General features: G+C 47.5%; 1 protein-coding gene across 1 annotated transcript in view; it reads left to right on the forward strand.

The window, feature by feature from the left end:
• Positions 1-22,462, forward strand: part of Snx29 (sorting nexin 29) — a 417,720-nt gene that overhangs the window by 73,801 nt on the left and 321,457 nt on the right. The window contains exons 10-11 of the mRNA XM_087910838.1: positions 2,438-2,513; positions 3,420-3,502. Coding sequence (XP_087766964.1) covers positions 2,438-2,513; positions 3,420-3,502 — 159 coding nt within the window. The remainder of the gene's footprint in view (positions 1-2,437; positions 2,514-3,419; positions 3,503-22,462) is intronic.

Raw genomic sequence — 22,462 nt, forward strand, 5'->3', positions numbered from 1 at the left:
AGGTGTAGCCTAGTGGTAAAGCATTGCCCAGCATCCATGGTCTAGTCCTACCACTGCACACATAATAAAGATGGAAGTGACTGTTGTTTCAGAGAAGGCCCGGAGGATGACACAGCCCATGCTTATGTGCCTGTACATCTGGCCCACCACAGTGCAAGCTCATGTGTGCCTGCCACACAGAGGAGCTGATGTGTGGTCAGTTATGCCAAGTCAGTGCTGAATCTGCAATGTGGGCTGGGTGTCAATGGCCTTTATTCCAGCCATACATTTTCATTCATTTTGTGTGGTGTTGGAGCCTTGGCTTTGCTTTGTGTATGGACTGTTAATCATGGCTGAATTTCAGCAGTGTGGATGACTGGACTGAGGTCTCCTGCTGAAGTGTCCTTAGAAAACACCAAGCCTTCTAACCAGAAATGTGCTGTGGTATGATTAATAAAAACCCAGAGACAGACATTGGGGTCTGTCAGAAAAGCAAAACTGCCAGCCACAGGCTCTGACCTCTACTTCAGTCTGACATGGTGATCCTGTCTCCTGAATCCTCAGAGTGAAACTGTGTGTGAGAGCTGTCTCCTCCCGTCTTATATTCCTCTCTAGTGCTGGGATTAAAGATGCACACCACTACTGTCTGGTTTCTATGGTAAACTACTATAGTGTAGTTAGTAAAAGTGTGTGTCACCACTGTCTGGTCTGTAAGATTGACTAGTGGGGCTGTTTTACTCTTGAACTTTAGGCAAGCTTTATCTATTAAAATACAAATGAAATATTACTACAATGTGCCATTGCACATGAGCCAAGTGAGGGATAATTCGGGTCACACTGGAGATTTTGGATATTATGTTTGTCAGCTTCCTGTTACTGTAACAGAATACTTGGGACAATCAACTTATAGGGAGGAAAGGAATATTTTGGCTCACAAGCTCAGTGATTTCATCCCATGTTCAGTTTGCTCCATTATTTTGGGCTTGCAGTGAGGCAGAGCATCATGGTTAGGAATGAAAGATGGAGGAAGCTGCTCACCTCATGCTGACCAGGAAAAGCAGAGAGCTGGGAAGGGCCTGGGCATCTGATTCTCCAGTGAGCCAGGTCCTGTCTCTTAAAGTCTCACTGCCTCTTAGCATCATGAACTGGGGATTAAGCTGCAAGCCTTTGCAGAACACGTAATGGTAGCAGATCCACCTGGCTCTGTGGTGGCCCACAGGGCTGGTGTCCCTAAGCTGTCAGCACAGTCAAAAGTGGGGTAGTCTTTTGTTCAGGTGACTGCTGGGCCTGAGGAGGTCTCAGCAGAAATTTCTGATAGCCAGAAATGTGGAACCAGGATTTAGGGCTGAGATCTCAGCCAAAGGAGAGAGTTTGAGATTTTTCCTCTTGAGAGGTAAGAGTATAGACTGCAGGGTTCCAAAAGGGGCAGGGGTGAAAGAAATCCCGGTAGCTCACATGTGTGATCCCAGCACTCAGGAGGTGGAGTCACGAGAACTGTTACAGGTTTGGGCCAGCCTGAGCTACATAGTGAGTGCCAGGCCAGCTCAGGCCACAGAGTGAAATCCTGTCTCAAAACCACAATGTAAAATTTAATTATGTTGCATAATTGTGAACGTGCACATGCTTGTAATTCCAACAGTCCAAGGCTGAGGTAGGAAAAGCTTGAGTTAGAGGCCATAAGGAGACACTGTCTCCAAACAAAACCAAAGGGAAGCTAGGCACAGAGAGGTGTGTGGCCTGCTGAGCTGAAGGTGAGGAGCAGGGACTCTGCTGCAACCACACTTTAACCACACCATTAGGGAGCAAGGAGGAGTCCTGGGGTGCAACCATGCTTGCTGTGCTCTTGAGTTACTGAAATCAGTTGGAGTTGAGTGGAATGTGCAGTCCCTTAAGCCTGGCAGAAGCAGAAGCAGTGGCCCAGAGGTTGCTCTATCTGTGACCCTGGCCTGACTCAGAAGTCGGAATGAACAAGCATTCCCTTGAGTGCTGCTGTGCAGCCCCGGGCTTACAGATCTGCGCCGTTTGCCTGGAAGGAGGCCTGAGCAGCAGCTAATACGTCTGCTACAATTAACGTCCTTTGCCTGTTTGCTTTAGAGATTTGTGGACTCACTTTTTGGAAATGCCTTTCCCAAACGCTTAGTGGCTTTTGTGGAAAGCTGCAGACTTTACCAGTAGTGAGACCCTGCTGCCCTCTAGTGTCCACTACAAGCAGGAGCATTTTGTTTAACAAAAAACCAGATTCTGGCTTGGGCTCCAGATGTGGATTTTGAGGAAAAAAGTCATATGTAGCTACTGGTGCCAAGCCTTAATGATGCCTGAGCAAATGAAACAGGTAGTAGAAAACTCCAGTGTGTACGTGGACAGAGTTGAAAATCAGCTGATGGAGCAGCTGAGCACATAGTTGGGAGAAAATGGAGTTGAATGTCAAGCCTCACCTTCTCGGCGTGGTTTCTCACAGATGCCCCCGTGGGAAGCCTGGAGAATGGGGCAGGACCAGAGGACCATCTCCTCCCAGAGCCCGGCCTTCGGTACAGGTCAGTGCCAGGACCGTGATGTGCTGTTTATATTTGCATTGATTCTCATTTAGAGATAGGTTTGTACTCATTTGTGCATTGTCAGGGTCATAGATGACCATTTCACCCAGATAAATTCTTCTGTGATCCATTGTCATAGGCAGGCGGCAGCTCAGTGGTGGAGTGCTTGCACAGTGTGCCAAAAGCCCAGGGTTCCACCCCAGGACAGGCAGCGGCAACCCAGCCTCATTTGCACTCCGCCTCCTCTCCACCTCTGCCACCACACTGATGTCCCTTCTCAGCCCTCCTAGTTGGAGCTCGTTAGTAGTTGGTCATGGTGTCCGGCATCCCTTATTCAGGTTATGGGGAAAGGTGTCATAGTTGTCAAGTATTCAGGCTACTGCCTGGGAGCTTGTAAGTGTAGAAAGCTTATCCCTTCCACATTTAAAACAGCAGCAACAACAACAAAAAACAAATCAAAACAAAAATACCAGCCAGCCAAACAACCAAAAACCCAGACGGAAAACTGAGATACCCAGGGTCACTGTCGTTTACAGAGGGGACATAGCCACCGAGGTCTCCTAGCATCACCATCATCTCTGTTACTCCTATTACCCCCTTCATGATTTTAATTAGGTGTCTTGAAGTTATCCATCTGTATGCCCAGCTCAGCTTCAAGGTGAGGGGTCCTGACTGCCCCATACTTGGCTTGGTGTCTTGTTACTGAGACAGACAGGATTCTGAAAATGACATGCTGGGGTTTCCAGTAAACTCCAGGCTCACCTGCAGTAAGAAGGAGTGGCTGACTCGGGGCAGCTGCTTTCTGTCTTTCCAGTAGATTCCCAGGGACGCTCACCTGTGAGCGTTGCAAGCTCTGAACTTGTGTATTTGGCCGAGTATAACTTCCTTCTATCTGCTTTCTCTCAGTATGGAAGCCAGTTCTCCAGGCCGAGGAAGCCCTCTGAGTAGTCTGTTACCATCTGCCTCAATGCCCGAGTCCATGACAGTTCGTAAGTACTTTCTGAGTCTGGCGTGTATGCCAGCAGTGTCTCTGTGCTTATGGGCTTGGCTAGCGGGTGTGAAGGTGGTGAGTGTGTGCCTGCTGTGTACTTGACCATGGTATCACTATCAGATCCTGTAGACAGCTTGAGGTGCACGGGGGTGTGCCCGCTAATGGATGGAAGGTACCTTCTCTGCCTTGTGGTTTCCAAGCTGCCTTCTGTATGTAGCTAGCTGCAGCTCTTCTAGCTGAGTTTCCCTGTGACTCTGATGATCTAGTCAATGACCAGGTGGTGCAAACCATTTCCAGCTGTACCTCCCAGAAGAAGCCTTAGAGACTCAGTGATGAAAGGTGGGTGCGAAAGGTTTTATGTCGCGCGCGCGCGCACACACACACACACACACACACACACACACACACACACAAATGTCAACAATTGTTCAAGACAGACGCTCTATCACTAGGTCAGCAGATTGAGAGTGGGGCTGGGGCCCCTGTCTTCTTCGCCTACCTAAGTTCCGCCCTATCAAAAGGCCACAGCAGTTTCTTTATTCAACCAATGAAAGCAACACATAGAATTTAGTTCTGTCTTCTCTGCCTACCTAAGTTCCGCCCTATCAAAAGGCCAAGGCAGTTTCTTTATTCAACCAGTGAAAGCAACACATAGACAGAAAGACCTCCGACACCAAGGTCTTTAGGTGTACCAACCTGAATAGAGAATTCTCAATAGAGGAATCTCAAAAGGTCGAGACACACTTAAAGAAATATTTAACATCTCAGCCATCAGGGAAATGCAAATCAAAATGGCTTTGAGAGTCCATCTTATACCTGTCAGAGAGGCTAAGGCTAAAAACAAGAGACAGTTCATGCTGGTGAGAATGTGGAACAAGGAGAACACTTTCCCACTGCTGGTGGGAGTGCAAACTTGTACAGCTACTTTGGAAGTCAATATTATGGTTCCCCAGAAAACTGGAACTCTGTCTATATCAAGACCTAGCTGTACCACTCCTGGGCATAGACCCAAAGGATGCTCCATCCTACCATAAAGATGTTTGTTGTGGCTTTATCCACAGTAGCCAGAAACTGTTTCCAGAAACTGGAAACAACCTAGATGTCCCTCAACCAAAGAATGGATAAAAAGAATGTGGAACATTTATACAATGTAGTATTAATCAGCTGGTTTTTTTAAAATGACATCTTGAAATTTGCAGATAAATAAATGAAAATAGAAAACAGTCACCCTGAATGAGGTAACCCAGACCCAGAAAGACAACACTGTGTGTGCTCACTCGTAAGTGGATGTCAGCTGTTAAGTAAATGATAATCACAGGCCCAGAGAGCTGGAGTAACAAGCAGGATCTAAAGGGGACACATAGGTCTCCCGTAGATATTAAATATCATTGGCAGACTGGGAGCAGGTGGGGATGGGATCAGGAGAGATCAGGCGGGATGTAGGTAGAGGGAGAAGGTACTGGGAGAGACCCCTGGAATTGGGGGGCCACTTTGGGGAGTGATGTGGAAACCTAGTGCAATGGAAACTCTCTGGAATCTGTAAGGATGCCCTTAGCAAAGACTCCTCGTAATGGGAGATAAGGAGCCTGAACTGACCATCTCCTGTAACCAGGTAAGGCTTCTAGTAGTGGGACTGGGACATGGCCACATAACCTTCGACCTACAATTTGTCCTCCCTACAAGATGTGCTGGGGTAAAGGTGGCACAAAACTTGTGGAAGTGGCCAACCGTGACTGGCCCAATTTGGGGACCATACCGTGAGAGGGAACCCATCTCAGACACAGCCTAGATTCCCAGGACTCAGAGGATGGATACCCCAGAGACCTAGGATAGAACCAAACACACCTGGCAACAAAGAAAAAAAAAGCCAGTGAAATGACTCCTAATGATGCTCTGCTTCACTCATAGATCAGTGTCTACCTAGCCCAGTTGTCAACAGAGAGGCTTCATCCAGCAACTGATGGGAGCAGATGAGAGACTCAGCCAAACATTAGGTTGAGCCCAGAGAACCCTATGGAAGTGGGGAAAGAAGGATTGTAGGAGGCAGAGGGGTTGAAGACACCACAAAAACAGCACCTACAGAATTCAGTCAGGCACATATGGTCTCACAAAGACTAAAGTGACAATCACAGAGCCTGCATTGTCTGACATAAGTCCTCTGCTTGTATGTTATGGTTGTGTGGCTGGGTGTTCTTGTGGTACTTGTAACAGTCGGAATGGGGATGTCTTTCTTTTGCCTGCTCTTGGGACCCTTTTCGTCCTACTGGGTTGCCTTGTTTAGCCTTGATATGAGGGTTTGTGCCTAGTCTGATTGTAACTTGTTATGCCATGTTCAGGTGATATCCCTAGGAGGCCTGCTCTTTTCTCAAGGGAAGCAGAGGAGGAATGGATGGGGGGAGATGAGAGAGAGGGTTTGGGAGAAGTGAAGGGAGAGAAAACTGGTCAGGATATAATATATAAGAGAAGAATAAAAAAATATAAAAAAATATCAGGGAAGATCGTTTTGCGTTTCCTGCCTCCACCCATCTTACTTGCTTCATCTGTGAGAAAGATAGGAAGGGCCATCTGTGTAGCTCTATCGGCTAGTCTGCTGGAACAGAGGGTTATGGACCAGAAAGCTTTGGCAAATGTTTCTTTCTCTGTGGTGTGTGGGAACTGCGATGCCGAAGTTAGTGCTGGAGAGCTGATTTCTGGTGAGGCGTGTCCTTAGCTTTCAGGTGTAGCCTTCTTTCTCTGTCCACGTCACCTTTCCTCTGTACACCTAGGTCTCTGCTGTCCTCACCATAAGAACAGTAGTCCTGTGGATCAGAGCACTACTCCTATGAAGTTATTTAATCTTGATCATCACTATGAAGGCCCTGTCATTAGGGTTAGGTCTTAACCTGCTTTCTACTACAATAAGGAAACACCTGGAGACCGTGTGATTTATAAAGAAAAAAAAAACACAACTTACTTAGCTCTCAGTTCTGGAGGCCCAGGAGGCTGGTACTAGCATCTTTGTTTTTGGTTCTGGGCTGTAAGATGCAGATAGCAGGTTTGTGTGGGAGGAGCACTTGAGGAGAGCTACAGGAAGACTTTCTAACAGTCCCCTGTCAGTAATGAAGCCTGTCCTGGGCCTTTCTCCTGTGGGTCCAGACACACACTCTTGAGAAAAAGTCACCCTTAAATGCTCAGGTTCTCAGCACTGTCACCCTGAGGAATTGGGAGGATGGACCACAGCAGGCTTCACTATGTGGGGGTAGCTTTGTACATGTTGGGGCTGCTTGGTACAAGTGCACATGTTGCAGGAGCAACTGACTCCAAGAGGTGCAAGTTCAGTGAAGACTTGCATTCCAGATGTTCACCGTTCACAAATCCTCAAGGAGTTCAACAAAAGAACTTACCAACCATGAACTCCCCAAAGCTGGTTTACCAGTTTCCTCTTCAAGGCTGGTGCAGGCATCTGTGCACCCTGATTCCTGTGCACGATTTGTGCAGTTGTCTGGTCTTGCCATCCACATCTTTTCAGAAGAGCTGGTGACATGTACCTCCAGTGCACCACATCCCCATCTGCTGTGCCCTTAGCTCACTCCCATGTGCCCATGGTTTTCTTTGGCTGTCTTGTAGCTGTTATCACCAGTACCTGACAATCTGTGGACTAATCCAGATGGTGATTAGTTTGTTTTGGACAACAGGTCTGAGGGGAAGGGTACTGTGCAGATATCTGGAGACCTCCTCCATACCCTCTTTTCTTATCTTAGGTATCTGGTGTGTGTGTGTGTGTGTGTGTGTGTGTGTGTGTGTGTGTGTGTGATTTATATGCACATATGTGCACGGAGCACAGAGGAGAATGTCAGATGTCCCACTCACTCACTTTCCAGCTTACTCTTTTGAGAGAGGATTTCAAACTGAACCTATGGTAGGCTGTGGTCAGTAAGCCCCAGCAATCTTGTCTCTTTGGTTTTATTTTTGAGTCACTGTCTTGTTATAGAGCCATCTTCTTGCCTCAGTGCTGGGATTGCAAGTACTGCATCTCAGCCTTTCCTCTTTTCACATAAAAACATGGAAGCTTAAGAGTTAGCTAACTTGGCAAGGCCTTCCAGCTGGCATGGTTGTTAAGTAAGTGGACACCTACTCTGCACCAGGCATGGTTACTAAGTGGATGGGTGGGGAACTGGTGATGGACCCTTGTAGACTGAAGTTTCTGTCCCTCCGGGCCCCAAATAAACACACAGAGGCTTATATTAATCATGAACTGTTTGTTTGGCCTATTAGCTCAGGCTTATTATTAACTAGCTCTTACAACTTAAATTAGTCCATATTTTTTTATCTATGTGTAGCCATGTGGCTTGGTACCTTTTATCAGTAAGACATTCTCATCTTGCTTCATCTGGTGGTGGTGACTAACTCTCTTCTTTTCTCTTCCCAGAATTCTTCTAGTCTGGTTGCCCAACCTGTACTTCCTGCCTGGCTACTGGCAAATCAGTGTTTTATTAAACCAAATCAAGTGACAAATCTTTACAGTGTACAAGAGCATTGTCCCACAGCAGACCTGGTCTTCTAACTCCAAATCTTGTAGGCCCAACAGTTACAGATTCTTTAAGGAAATGAAATTCACTGTCCTCAGCTGTTGGACATATAATAACATGTGACCACCCAGGGTAAACTTAGTGGGCTTACTTTTTTTTGTTGTTTTGGCTTTTTAAGATAAGGTCTTGCTGTGTAGCTCTGATTATATTGCTGTGGAGCCTGGAATTCCCTAGGTAATCAGGCTAACCTCAAACTTGTCATCATCTTTGGGCCTCAATTGGAGTGATGGATTTATAGGCATGTACCACTATGTCTGACTTTACTGTTGTATATCAAAGTGTGGGTGTGTGTATGTCTGTGCACCTGAGTGTGTGTATGTGTAGGCCTGTGTGCCTGAGTGTGTGTATGTGTAGGCCTGTGTGCCTGAGTGTGTGTATGTTTATGCCTGTGCACCTGAGTATGTGTATATGTATGCCTGTGTGCCTGAGTGTGTGTATTTTGGGGATGACTTGCTGTGTATCCCAGATTAGTATGGCATTCAGTGTGTAGCAAGTGTCACTATGGTGAAAGCCTCCTGCCTCAGCTTTCTGACTGTTGGGATTACAGCCTTGGGCCACTCTCCCCCTTTGTCTTGGATGGGTTGGGAATCAGCATTCCACTTTATAGAAGAGTTGGTCCACTCCAGTGTCAAACCAGGCAGCACTTTGGATTGGAGTCTTGTCAGCTGTCCAGAAGCTTTAGGGGAGGTCCCTGCCGTTAGTTCTTTAGAGGCAGACCATTGCTCAGGAAGACTGAGGCCCAGGCCAGGGACAGTGAGAGAGGGGATCCGTATGAACACCACTGTCTTGTTGCCTGATGTTTAAAGCTCATGTGAGATGTACCTGGGGTGAGGTGGTTCTAAGGTTACTTCTGGATGATATCTAGCACTCTGCCTTCCTTCCTGCAGCCCAGGAAGATGCTCTGTCTCATTCTTCCAAGAGCTAGAATTTCCTGTACATGCCTTGTAGGAGCCCATCTTGTGAATCCATTCTAAGTACTTAAACCTCAGTTTCAACTAGTCCCAGGGCTGAGCCTGGTTCTGGAACTGTCTGCTCTCACATATCTGCCTGGTTCCTTTTGGCCTCTGCTTCTTTAGATTTCCAGTCTTTCCAGAAGTTCTCTGGGGCAGTTGCAGATGCCTGGATAAAGAAACTGTTTCTGGAAGCTCATAAGCTTCTGGAATGTTCTACCCTCAGAGGAAAGCACCCAGGTCTGTTAGAATGATGCTCTCATCCTGAAATGTTTGTGTTCCCCTGAAGTTCATGTGTTGAAGTGCTGACCCCTAGTATGGTGGTATTGGAAGTGCAAGCATTAGGGAGGGGATGAGGTTGTGAGGGAAAAGTCCCATGAAAGAGACCTCCAAGAGTTCACCAGCCGTTCTAACCACTGAGGACAGTGAGAAGATGTTGAACGAGACTCTCTAGGTACCAGTCCTGGAACCTTGATCTGGGATATCTTGCTCCAGAGCCGCCTGCGATGTCTGAACCACCCTCCAGTAGGCTGACTGCCCCTGGTCTGCCACCCTTGTCATATGGTACCACTTTGTTTTTCTCGTAGTTGTTGACTGAAGGTGTCAGGTCCGCTCCTGACCTGGACATCCTTTCCCTTTCTGATGCCTCTAGTGAGCCCCGCTCCTGGGGACAGGCAGTGCCAACTCACTGCTGCACTGGGCACCCCAGATGCTGCTGAGCACAGAAGGAAGAAGACAAGGGCAGGAGGGCAGGAGGGAAGGGAGGGCCTTTAGTTTTGTGAAGAGTTTTTGAGTTCTCAGCCTCTGCTGGCTGTGGTAGAAGGAGCCACGGCTTGAGGACCTGGTTTTGTTCCCAGCTTTGATAGTGGCTTCCCCTCAACCTACCTACTTCTTGGTTACACCAGCTGTGGTTTTCCCATGCTTGTCACGATTCTCATTGGCAGCAGGATAGAGTCAACGCTGCAGATTCTGTGTGTCTGTGGTGATTTGCTTATGCCAAAGGAAGGTGTCTTCGTCTCCCTGCTACTTCTCCTTGCCCAGTGGTGACAGTCGTTGATATAAATGACCTTTATCATGTGGTGTAGTTGAGCGCCTTGCCCTTGGTCCATACAGCCTCAGTGCTGAGGATAGAGTTCAGGGCTTGGTGCATGCGAGGCAAGCACCCTACAGCTGAGCTGCCATCCCAGTCCTGTCCATAGCTCTTCGGACCTGGACTAGCATAGGTGAATGTGGTCACTAGGTTGGAAAGTGTCAAAATGATGGTGGTCTTTGGTTGTGCTCACGGCTTCAATTTTTCCCCCTTCTTTTTTGAGGCAGGGTTTCTTTGTGTAGCTTTGGAGCCTGTCCTGGAACTCACCCTGTAGACTAGGCTGGTTGATCTCAGACTCACAGAGATTCTCTCCTGCCTCTGCTTCTGGGTTTAAAGGTGTGTGCCACCACCGTTCAGCTCTATTTATTTATTTATTGTCATGGGGGCTTTAAAAAGCTACTTTTCTTGGTAAAAGGCAAGTACAGTCATATTTTCATGTTGAGTGGCTAGCAGTGCAAATCTCAGTACGGCCAAGATAGCATCAGGGCTACTGGAATGTGAGCTGTGATTCTGTACAGGTTTTATTCATCCTTTACTTTTACAGGGTTGAGAATGCCAGTGAGCCGAGAGAAAGTGACTATATGCACGTGTGCACATTTGCATGCGCACTGCACAGTGCACACATGAGCAGCAACAGCATGTAAACACAAAGGATACTACCCGAGATGCTCAACATGTGATAGACCAGCTTAAATGTTGGAACCTCTCTAGGAGGCATGGTGAGGTTGTGCCATCTGCCTGTTAGAAAAGCCACCCAGAGTGGGTGTTTTCCTACTACTTAGGAGATACTTCTTCCTCCTGTTTAGCAGCTGAGTTTCTGTACTATTGAATTAATTTTTTTTGTTGGAATATGTGATGTGAGTTGTGAGTTGTAAGGAAGCAGCCTTTCTCCCTGTTGATGACTGTAGAACGGCATTGCAGCCTCCTCGCCACCAGGGGGCACTCTGGCATCCTCTCACTATCTGCAGAGCAAGTTCTGTGTTAAGGTGTGTAAAGTAGGGCTTACTCCTCTGGTAGGATTGTGAGGGTTAAATGCATCACGCAAGAAAAATATTCAAAAGAGTGTAAATTACATTTTGAAAGGACAGTTTTGGAAAAAGTATCTCAGAGTTGTAGCATGTTAAATGTTCAGTAACGTAAAGGTAAAAACTGGTGCTACCTTTCTCAAAGAATTCATTACTGGATAGCTATTCCAAATGCAGTGTCTAGCCTCCAAATGGGCACCCGCTCAAATGGGCTGACACAATGTCCTGTTTTACTGGAGCCATCCCTTCCATGCAGGCCTCTGAAACTCCCTTCCTGGGTGTGAACTCGTAATCTTCTCGACCCATTTGAATGGATGTGGTTTTCAGCTCCCAAGGGGTATGTGGCCACGCCTGGAGACACCGGGGTTTCCTTGCCTGGCTATGGCAGCAGGTTCTCTGCCCCCGGCCGTGAACCACGAAGATGTCCTGGCAGCTGCAAATGTGGAAGGATGGACACCTGTGGAGTGAGGCTCACTGTGCTGTTTCTTATTCATTTGGATGTTAGCTTAGTGAGGCTCCACCTAGTGGACAGTCATTGCTGTTTGCATCTCCTTGGTTCCCATCATCTTCATTTTAACAGCTGACTTTCTCTACTCCTGGATTAGTTTCTTTGTTTGAGAGCTGTAGTGAGCCACGCAAGCCTTTCTCCCTGTTGTTGGTGACAGAACCATTCCTTAACCACCAGGGGACACTGTAGCCTTTCCTTTCTCCTTGCTATTTGTTCCCCCTCTTCCTCATGGGGGTTTGCGTCTCTGTTGTGGATGTTCAGGGCTGGTGCCTTATTTCAGCAGTTGGGGGGCGGGCAGAGGTGATGGGGCAGAGGTGATGGGGGAGGGGTGATGGGGCAGAGGTAAGGGGGGACAGGGGTGATGGGGCAGGGGTGACGGGGGAGGGGTGATGGGGGCAGAGGTGATGGAGACAGGAGTGATGGGGTAGGGGTGATGGGGCAGGGGTGATGGGCAGGGGTGATGGAGACAGGAGTGATGGGGTAGGGGTGATGGGGCAGGGGTGGCAGGGGAGGGGTGATGAACCTGTAATCTTCTCTACCCACTTAAATGAATGTGTTTCTCAGCTGGAGTGATGGGGCAGAGACCTTTTCCAGGTGGGCCCATAGCTTTTGAAGGGGAAGTGGGGAGTCTGGGGTACTTTAGAAGGGGATATACTACTAACTAGAAACTGTGTCTCTTTTGCTATTTTGCTTAGCCAAGGATATCTTCGTGGCTTTTGAGTCTTGGTCATTGCCTTCCTTTTCTTTCCTGGGGCACAGAGTGTTCAGCTTAGAGAGAAGGAGGACAAGCAACAGTTTTCCGCCTGTTACTTTATTACTTTAGGTGTTGAGCCGCGGCAGAGAGGGCAAGAGAAACACTGTTGCTCATTGGCCTCGCTAATCAGTCTGTTCTCCCCTTGATATCATGGGAAGGGATTTTCAATCTCAGAGAAGCAGGCAGGCCTGTTACCTGGCAACACTGTTCCAAACATTGGACCTTTTAAGAACTGGAACTAAGGTGCACTATGGGACTGACTCAGGGCCCAGCAGCCAGCCCGGGGCAGCAGCTGTTACGTTGATCATAGTGCAAACCCGGGTGCCTTAACCATGACTGTGTCTGGGTTATACAGCACAGATAGCTCACGCTGGAAACCCGCTTTCCTCCCGAATCTTGTTTCCTAGATTTCAGCTCCATATGTGATTAAGACACACCTCACTTAATTCTCATCCACTCCCCAGTGTTTGCTAAATGTCTCTCACATAGTGAGCATTGTTCTAGGTACTAGATTGCTACCACTTGCAAACTCTGTGCCTCAGTTTCCCCATCACTTAGATGCACAGGACGAGACTCTGATAGCTGCCGTGAGGACTAAGCGAGGCAGTCTGTGGAAAGTGGGTGTGGCCGTGAGCTCAGAGGCTGTGCACTCTGCCCAGAGGCATCGTCAGCTACTGCCCACAGAGTTCAAAGACTGGAAGTGAGACATGGTAGAATGTAGGCCACGAGGGGCAATTGGATAGGAAGGGAGTCAGGAAGTCATATGAGAGTGGCACAGTGGCTTTGTCACCAGTGGGCACTAACTACCTTCTTGTGGCTTTCAGCCATCAGTCCTAGTCAGGAGTGAGTCCCTGAGCAGAAACTCCTAAGAGGATCTAAGGTTCTGCTCTGTCACTTCCTGCCCAGTACCTGAAAGCATAAATGCCTTTTACCTGGGGCTGCGTCTGATGTTTCCTTACTGATGCTGGAGTCAGGGGAGGAGTGACGGATCCACAGAGAGAAGGAAGGAAGCCCTGCAGAGAGAGGAGCCCTGGCTGAGAAGGGTGGGGTACAGAAGCAGTGTGAGGGTGAGTTTCTGAGCTGCAGCTCTGCCCTGTACCATGGACACCGAGGGGTGTCCACACCCCGTCACCATTAAGAAGCATTGAGGAAATGCTGTCGCTCTGTCAGACTGCAGACAGGAAGGGTCCCACGGGGTAGTCACTGGTCTAGCAGCACAGCCATGGCCATCGAGCTCGGAGTCCCACCTGATACTTCGCCCAGTCCTCCTTTTCTTCACCCCTTATTGAATGGGCACCATATAGGGACAGTCGGTGGTGTTCTGGTGGAGGAGGCAGGGGTCTGGGTTGGAATTGGTTGCTGTCCCCCTCATCTGAATCCTGCTGGCCAGATGTGCCTCTGTTCCTGGTTTTACTTTCTAGAACTGTTAGCATTTGATTTATCCTGCTTCTCCTCTTAATGTCTGACCCTCAAAATAATTGTAACATTTGCTTTGGTGGCTCTGATTGTAGTCATTTTCTAGGCGCCCTTGGTGATAATGGAAACAAAGTTGACTCTCTCTGAGTCACTTGTTTCCACTTGTTCTTTCTTGGTGATGTTTTTATAATTATTAATGTATTCATCTATTCCTGGAGCCCAAGTGTGTGATTATAACCCTTCCATAATTATTTGATAGAAAGGTGAATTGTACTTAAAATACTGATCTATACCATTCCAGTTTCTTTTCTAAATATCTAGTTCCACATGTGGCAGGGAAAAGAACCAGGGCCTATGTCCTTGATGTCATGGGTTTCACTGGGTTCCAGCCATCTGCCAGTAGTGGATTTTGTTTGAAGAGTGTCCTGTGACATTTCTAGTCCTCAGCACAGGAAATGGCTCTTCAGGACAACCCTACTCAGGGTCTCCCTGGCTAGACTCTGTGCAGGCCCATGTGGTTTAAAGGTGTCTTACTTTTCTCTTTGTCATTCAAGTGGTCTGGCACTGTGACTTCAGTCATAACCTCTGGCAGTCAGCTGTGGGCAGGTCCACCATTCTCACATACTGTACTAAAATATTCTCCGTTGTGGAATAGTTGACGCCATGAGCGCCTTGAACTTGGGAAACCTGTTAGGTTTTTTCATACATCTTCTGCTCAAAGTCTTGCATATGGTGTGCATGCATCATATTCTGAACACTTCTCCTTCAGGACAAATGCAAAGCATGCTGGAGACCTGCCCTGCACTGTTGCTTCCATGTCTGCCAGTCTGTGTCAGCCTGTCTGATGCTGCAGACATGTGGAGTTCTCTGTGAGAACAGCTCTGCACGCATGTTTCTAAGGCTTGTGTGCTTCATCTACATGTGCTTATGTGTGTTCACATGCATGTTGGGCTAGAGGGCAGTCTCAGCTCTTCTCAGCTCTTGTTCCTCAGGCACCATCTACCTTGTTTTTAAAATAATTCTTTCTTTTTATTCTTTTTGTGATTATAATTATGTCATCTTCTCCTTGACTTTCTTCCTTCTAACCATTCCCATATTCCTCTTCTTGTTTTCTTTCAAATTCATGGCCTCTTTTTTTTATAATTGTTGTTACACGCATACACATAAACACACACACACACACACACACACACACACACACACACACACACACTAGATAAGTATGCTTTTAGGATCAACCATTTGGATTTGGATAACCAGTTGGTTGAGTCCTTCTCTCATCCACATTAACATGTTTACCTTGTTTTCTGAGCCAGGGTCTCTGATAGGCTAGACTGACCATGCAGTGGGGCCCCAGGAGTCAAGTGTCTCTGCCTCCCCAATGCTAACACCACTATTGCTTTTTTACTTTTTGGGTCCCTGTGCTGCTGACTGAATCCTCTCCCTAGCCCTTACTAGGGCTTCTTCCTGCTCTTTCCCAGGTTCTCTACACAGGAAAGAGAAGGAGATTTGCTCTGGGAGTTTGCAGGTAGTCAGTTTCCAGCTTCAGAATGTGATGCAGCATGTTCACAGTGAGGGCGGGCCACCATGAACCTGAGCAGGAAGAAGCCATGACAAATACACAGAAGCCAGTTTTTATAGTGCATTCTGGGAAAAGCCAATAGCAACTCATTCATCGATCTTTACTGAAGCTTAAACATTTAGAATAAACTAGACTCTTGTCTCCTAAGTAGCGGTGTTGATGCAAAGAGGAAGATGTCTTTCTTCAGGTGCTGAGTTAATGACGGAATACTAAGGAGATGGAGATTGTAATGTCCATGGTTCTGAGGACTATTCCCAGAAGCCCCAAAGCTCATCAGTGTGGCCTGTCACCATGATGAGCCATATTACTCGAAATGGAGTGATTACCCCGGAGGAGAGAGTTTTGCAAATATCTCATGGTGTTGGTGTTTAGTCAGTGATTAAACGGAGAAGGTGGGAGCCAACCTTATTGCATAGAGAGCTCAGCCGTGGGTGTTGTCAGCCCTGCGTGGGAGTTGATGAAAACTGATTGCTTTTCCCCCTGCCGTCCATCTTCACCAGCCCTCAGCTCCTCCGGAGGGACAGAGCAGATGCCTCCATCCAAGCTGCTGAAGGAGGAAAGAGGCTCAGAAGCAAGACTGCATGATGTCTGCTGCCTTCACTGGGGACTGAGGCTCTTGGTTGATATAAATTTGTTTTGCTTATCCCTGGCCAATTCTGTTGCTCAGGCTGTCTTGGCAGAGGCACCAAGTAGCACTGGCAAAGTTAGATGAAACTCTTGTTTGGGACATAGTCCCCTAGCATTTGGGTACTCTGAGTCTTTGCTCCCTCACTTTTTAAGTGTTGTATCACCTAGTCTCATCCCTAGCCCAGGAAGGGATTTCTTGATCCTTCACCCCTTAGGCTTTTTAGTGATCCCTTCCCTGTCTGTTCATGTCTGTACCCGAAACTCAACTCAGTGTTTGGTCTTTCCTCACATGCATCCAGGCTCTCCAATGACAAAGGTCAGAGATCAGGGATCATGTCTCATTTCTCATGCTTGAATTCACAGATGCTCCTTGAGTTATGATAGCTACACCGTGATGTCATACACAGTTAGTAAGTCTAACCTCCAGGACCATAGAATAGTGGCACAGCCTGCCCTGCACTTAATTGCCTGACTGCTGCCCAGCATTAAGGGAGACCATTGTATGTTGTAATGCTACCCCAGGAAAGCGTCAAAATTCAAACTTGGACCTACACTTTCTATTGGACACGTGTTTGCTTTTGCACCATTATAAATCAGGGCCCATCATCAGCACCTTGTCCAGTACCAGGCCTCTCGACAGTGTTAGGCAATTGTTGATGAGGTGAGCAGATGAGAATCAAGGCGCTGTGTAGAGGGTGAGTAGCCTGAATGATAGGTTGCTGCCAGGCCTCTGCTGGTGTCCTGACTGCCTGGCATAGGCCTCTGCTGGTGTTTGAGCTTCAGTCCTTAGGACGTCTCTGCAGGGAGTTGGTCTTTGTTCTATCATGAGTTCTGATGAGAAGTAAAGAAATCAATTCAATTAGATTAGAATTTGACCAAGAACAGCCAACAGTCCCATAAAGGAGATTGAGAAATATTTTAGGCAATATCCTAGAAATATTAGGAAATTCTTAGAAAAACAAAGGAACTGTGGAAGGTCAGTGTGGTACCACAGAGGCTTCTCGTTTTTGTTTTTGTGACAGAGTTTCTCCCTTAGCTCTGACACTATAGACCAGACTGACCTTGAACTCAGAGACCCATCTGCCTCTGCTTCCTGAGTGCTGGGACTAAAGGCGTGCACCACCACTGCCCAGCTGGTTTCTTGTTGATATGTCAACTGCTGTTTGCTGTACTTGCAGCTGAGGTGGCAGGAGGGTCCTCCCAAGTTCAAGCTCTTCTTGAATAGTCCTTAGGACAGAGAAAGCCTTTCTGCTGGCAGGAGGGATTGACTGCTTTTATCTCAGACTGGCACTCTTTGGGAAGAGTGGAAGAGAAGAAAGATTGAGAACGTTGTTCTTTATGTCATGGCCAGGCTGTTTGACTCAGCGGCCCCTCCTCGTGGGAAGTGGTTCAGCCACTGTAGAAGGTGCCATCACTAGGAAGGCAGATGAGCAATCCAAAGGAACCAAGCTGGTAACCTCCAGGTTTCTCCTCCTGCTTTGGTTAATCTGATCAAGGTGGTTCCTGCTGTTCCAGACTCTGTATCCATTTTCAGCAAAAAAAAACAAAAGAGATGGGGTAGTATCGGCACTTTCTTGTTATCAGGAAAGTGAAAGTTCTCTTTGTGGTCTGCTTCACAGATTTCCCTTTGGGTCTCACAGCCGGCTAACTCAGGGTAAACTGGGAAAGCAAGTGTTAACCTTTCATCTTGTAGAGTGGCAGCCAGCAAAGGAGAACGGAAAGTCCATGTGTTGCAGGGTCACATGACATGTTGGGATGACGCTAGGCAGCTTTAGACAGGAAAGGCTGGTAAGAGGCCTTCCTGAGACCCTGGGAAACAGGAGAGAATCTTGTGTTCATGTGCGGCCTGGGAGACTGCTGCTGGAAAGCGACTGAACGGGTGGTCATTTGTTACAGCAGGGAAGGACCGAGGTGACAGTGAGAGAGAAGAGCTATTAAGTTAACGAACACTAAAAGTCACTAGTTGTTCAGCTTCTCATTACACTCTTGCACCGTGTCTGACTCTGCAAAACCGACGATTCTTAGCTCAGAAGGAAAGCTATGTGCACAGCACAGAGGGGCCCAGGTGCCTGGGTATGGAGCAGCTCCTGCTGCACGAGGGGAGTCCTGGCTGTTCCACCCATGGCGCTGGAGGCCATGGTGTTGGGTGAAGTACATTTGGCTCTGGGCAGCAGCTCTGAGTATTGGAGGCTCCCGTGGGGGTCCACTGTTTCCTGGCAGCTGTGCTCTGGACTTTGCTTTGTTAGCTTACCTCACCACTGAGACACTCTCCTGATAAAACAATTTAAGGGAGATCCCCATAGACAGAAGAAGAAGTGCGATGGCTGGGGAGGCCCTGTCCATGGCAGTGGGAACTTGTGTCATGGCTTGTTCACATCACAGTGGCCAGGCCGCAGAGGGCTGAGGTGGGAGCCAGGCAGTTACCAGTTGTAGGGCCACCCACAGAGATTCACCTTGGCCAGCAAGACCATGGTCACAAAAGTTTCACCTCTCCAAGCAGTGCCACTACCTGTGTTCCAAGTGTTCAGACACATCTGCCTGTGGGGGCCGTTTATCTCCAAACTACAGCAGTGGGCCTGCTTTGCCTCTACTTTAAATCTGAGGAGCCGCCTCCTCATTCCTTTCGTACTGCCCAGGATTGAGGAAGTGGACGAGTGGTGACATTAGTTAGCACCCTACATTGCACATAGCACCCTCATTTTCCCTTCCAATCAGTTCTTCTCCTTAACTTTGGAGGCACACAGTAGGTCCCTCATTTTCCCTTCCCATCAAACCACCTCCTTAACCTTGGAGGTACAAAGAAGACCCATCACCCCTTTTCAGAACCCAGGGCTCAGAAAAGGCAAGTGGCACACAGTTGGCTGCACAGGAGGTTTGGTGTGGCTGACGTTATAACCCGTCTGCATTGAGGGTGAAGTTTGTGGTCTATAGAAGAGTTTTGTGGTTTTCTGCTGGTCTTGCAGTGTGAGATTTGTCTGGGCCCTTCCAGTAGCTGGTTGCTTCTAATTAATTGCAGATGGTGTGAGTCTGTTTGAAAGTTGCCAGTATATCTGATACCACAGCCTGAGGGTGGGTGGAAGCTGTACATCTTGGCATCCTAATTATTCATGGGTATTTCATACGCAATTAGTCTTCCCTGCCATGGTTAGCTCCATCATTCCATCATGCATGAAGCTCATCCCAATGGATGCTGGTGGCATTGCAGCCCTGGGCCATGTCAGACTGGCAGCTGTGGTCAAGTCACAGACATGTGTTTTCTGGTCAGTTGTTCAGCTAAAGATAGCACATAGAAGGGATCCTGGAACATTCTATCTGCAAGTTCATCTGCAGCTCTCAGGGAGTCATTGCATTTCAGAGCTGGAGGCTGCATGGGGGGTCAGTTGCTCACTTACAGATTGAGCATCTGAGGCCCAGTTGGGTGAAAAACCCAAAGCAGTTTAGCGTCTGCTTCCCCATCCCCCATCTGCCACTTGTGGCTCCAAGCTCTTCTCACCCTCGTTTCTCCTTCATTACAGACCACATTGCCAGTGCAGTGTGACGAGTGTGGGGTGTGACTTGTTTGGTTGCAAGTGACGGACAAACCTCAGTAAGATAAGGGAGCATTATTTCTCTTCTGACTCTAGTGCGGAGAATATTTACTTTAGACCCCTAGACCTTTTGGTTTGAGGTCTCTTAGTCTTCTTCCTAAGGCTCTAGTTGTAAAGCCTGTCCGTGACCTGTGACCAAGGGAACTCCACCTCACACCTGAAGCTTGAGAGTGCTGATTCCTGCAGAAGCACTAGAGGGCCAGCCGCTTCTTTTGAAATGCAAATGTGATATCAGGCACCAACTTCTACACACACACACACCAGCCACAGCTGGGGTTGTGGGGCGATCTGAAAATGGCCTGTGTTCCAATCCTAGACCCATGTCAGAATTCCTTCCTGACCTGCTCCAAGCCACAACATTATACAGTAATTAATTACTCAGTCATCTGTTCACAAGCAATTTGTCAGAACCAAGGGATCTGGTAAAGGCAAGACTTTTTGGCATTATTACTTTGTGAATAAGTGACTGTCCTTTGCTGTAGATTTTTCATTGTAGCTAACTCCCTTTCTGTTACATAAATGGGAATTAATTTCCTAGTTCAGAACAATTTCCCACTGCCAGGCCTTGTTCCTCTCTCCCAGGTAAACACAGAGATCTGCCTTCCTGCAATTATATTTATCAGTAGGCATTTGGTCACTGCTTAGGGTCCAGGCACAGGACATTTTGTCTAAGATACTCACAGATCTCCAAGGACATAGAATTACTACCTGCCCAAAGCTGCTGCTCTGGGTTTACCCTACAGCCAGAATGGCTGATAACAGCATAGCCCGGAACTGACCATTAGAAGCCTGGGTCTCTTCTTAGAGCAGTAAGTCTAACTCCAGACCTAGGGCTGGAGAAACTGCATCATCTGGCGTATCTGATCAGGAGCCGTCAGCTTCTCCCTGACTGTTTACGTAGGTTGCTTGGTTACCTGATTATATGCATACTGGCAGAAAAGAAGCAGGTGCACTGATTTAAAATAAAATCCGTGCCTATTCATAATTTTACTGAAAATAAACCTTTTAGCTCTTTTATCTATCACCTAATAATGTAGCACACTAACTTTCCTCCTAAGAATCCCTGATGATTTTATTCCCTTTCTTAACTAACTTTCTCCATTAAGGAGTACACTGGCTGTATACTAACCACTCACACGGATCTCTCTCTCTCTCTCTCTCTCTCTCTCTCTCTGTCTCTCTCTCTCTCTCTCTCTGTGTGTGTGTGTGTGTGAAAACTCTTATCTGATTTTCTATGGGGCACAAGAGTTCTGGCCCTGGAACCTGCTAGGACTAGGGAACTGCTGGTTTTAAGGGTATATATGACTGGGAACATTTGTAAGGAGGAGGACAAGGAGAACAATGTAGAACTAAGAACAGTGTCGAGGAGAACAAGTAATGGGTGGACAATGAGGAATGATGGATGGAAGAGAGAAGAATAGAGAAACATGGACAGACGATTGATTTCTGTTGTGAGTAGATTTGTTACCCCTCAGGTCTTTACCCTCAGATTTCTAGCCTCCGTTTAGCTATTCGTGGTGTCTTTAATTGAACCCTGAAAGGGAGTCTTATAGGCGAAAATCTTTAAGGCTCTCTAAAGTGGCCTTGCCTCCCAGCTTTCTTACCTGCAGAGTGAGTTGATCCCAGTCTTGCTTTGGGAGGAGATCTGGAGGGTTTCATGAGGTGATTGGCATCCAGTGTCAGCTGGTGCCTGGCACATGGCCCATACCCTGCTTGTAGTTATTAATAAAGGGACTTCTCATGGGTTTCCATCTGTAGAAGGGATACCACCACGACCAGGAAGTAAGGAATGGTTGACCCGGCCCTCTCCTTCAAGGTTAGCTTGGTGTGAAATTGCCATGTGCAAAGGTATACCTAGAAGCCAAGGTTCCCTCACTCCATAGCCTCACCCTCTTCCATACTCAGCACTCACGCTGTGCCCTCCTGCTTTTGCTGGGTGCTCTATGGCCCTTTAATATTGTAGCTTTGATGATTCAGCCAGGAAAATACTTCTGAGACAATCATAGGATCTGAATCCAGATATCCAGAACCCATGGAAAAACCAGGCACAGTGGCACATACTTGTAATTCCTGTAATAGTGGGGCAGAAGCAGGCAGATCCCTGGTGCTCAGTGGCTAGCTAGCCTAACTGAATCAGCAAGCTCCAGGTTCAGTGAGAGATCTTGTCTTAAGAAATAACTGTGGAACACACTTGAGGGATACTCCTGATGTCAACTTCTGCCCTCATTGTGTAATTCACATACTTGTATACATATACTCATGCCTGCACACACAAATATACACATACACAGACATACCACAAAATTATATTTAGGGTCATTGTTTCAAAGGTTTCAGTTCGTGGTTGCTTGATTGTTGCCTTTGGGGCTGTGGATAGGCACAATGTTGTAGTGGGAGCTTGATGTATAGGAAACCGCTCACCTCTTGGTGAGAATCTGGGAAGCAAGGAGGGAGGGAGGAAGATGTTAGGGTTCCAGCATCCTTCCAGGGCATGTTCCTTGGTTACCTCCCAGAGGGTCCAGAACCTTCCAGAATTGCACTCTGACCAAATTCTCATCACATAAGACTTTGCAATTAATTAATATTCAGACCATAATAGTACATGTGTCAACACTGCAAACTTCTCTCAGAGAAAGTACAGTAATTCTTCAGGAACGAGGACAGAGGCCTCCTCCATATGCTGTCCGGCAGGAGTGGAGTCTCTGAGAATTGTTGGGAGGACTGACTGGGCTAATTTCTGTTGGTTATGCTGGCCCACATTAGGAGCTTTTGAATGTTGGTGACAGCTGCCCCAGCTGCCACAGCTGCCATTCGCTGTATTGAGCCCTCCTCTTCTGGAGCTTCCCGACTT

This window comes from Myodes glareolus, chromosome 9, assembly GCF_982192425.1.
Source record: "Myodes glareolus chromosome 9, mMyoGla1.1, whole genome shotgun sequence".
Lineage (NCBI taxonomy): Eukaryota > Metazoa > Chordata > Mammalia > Rodentia > Cricetidae > Myodes > Myodes glareolus.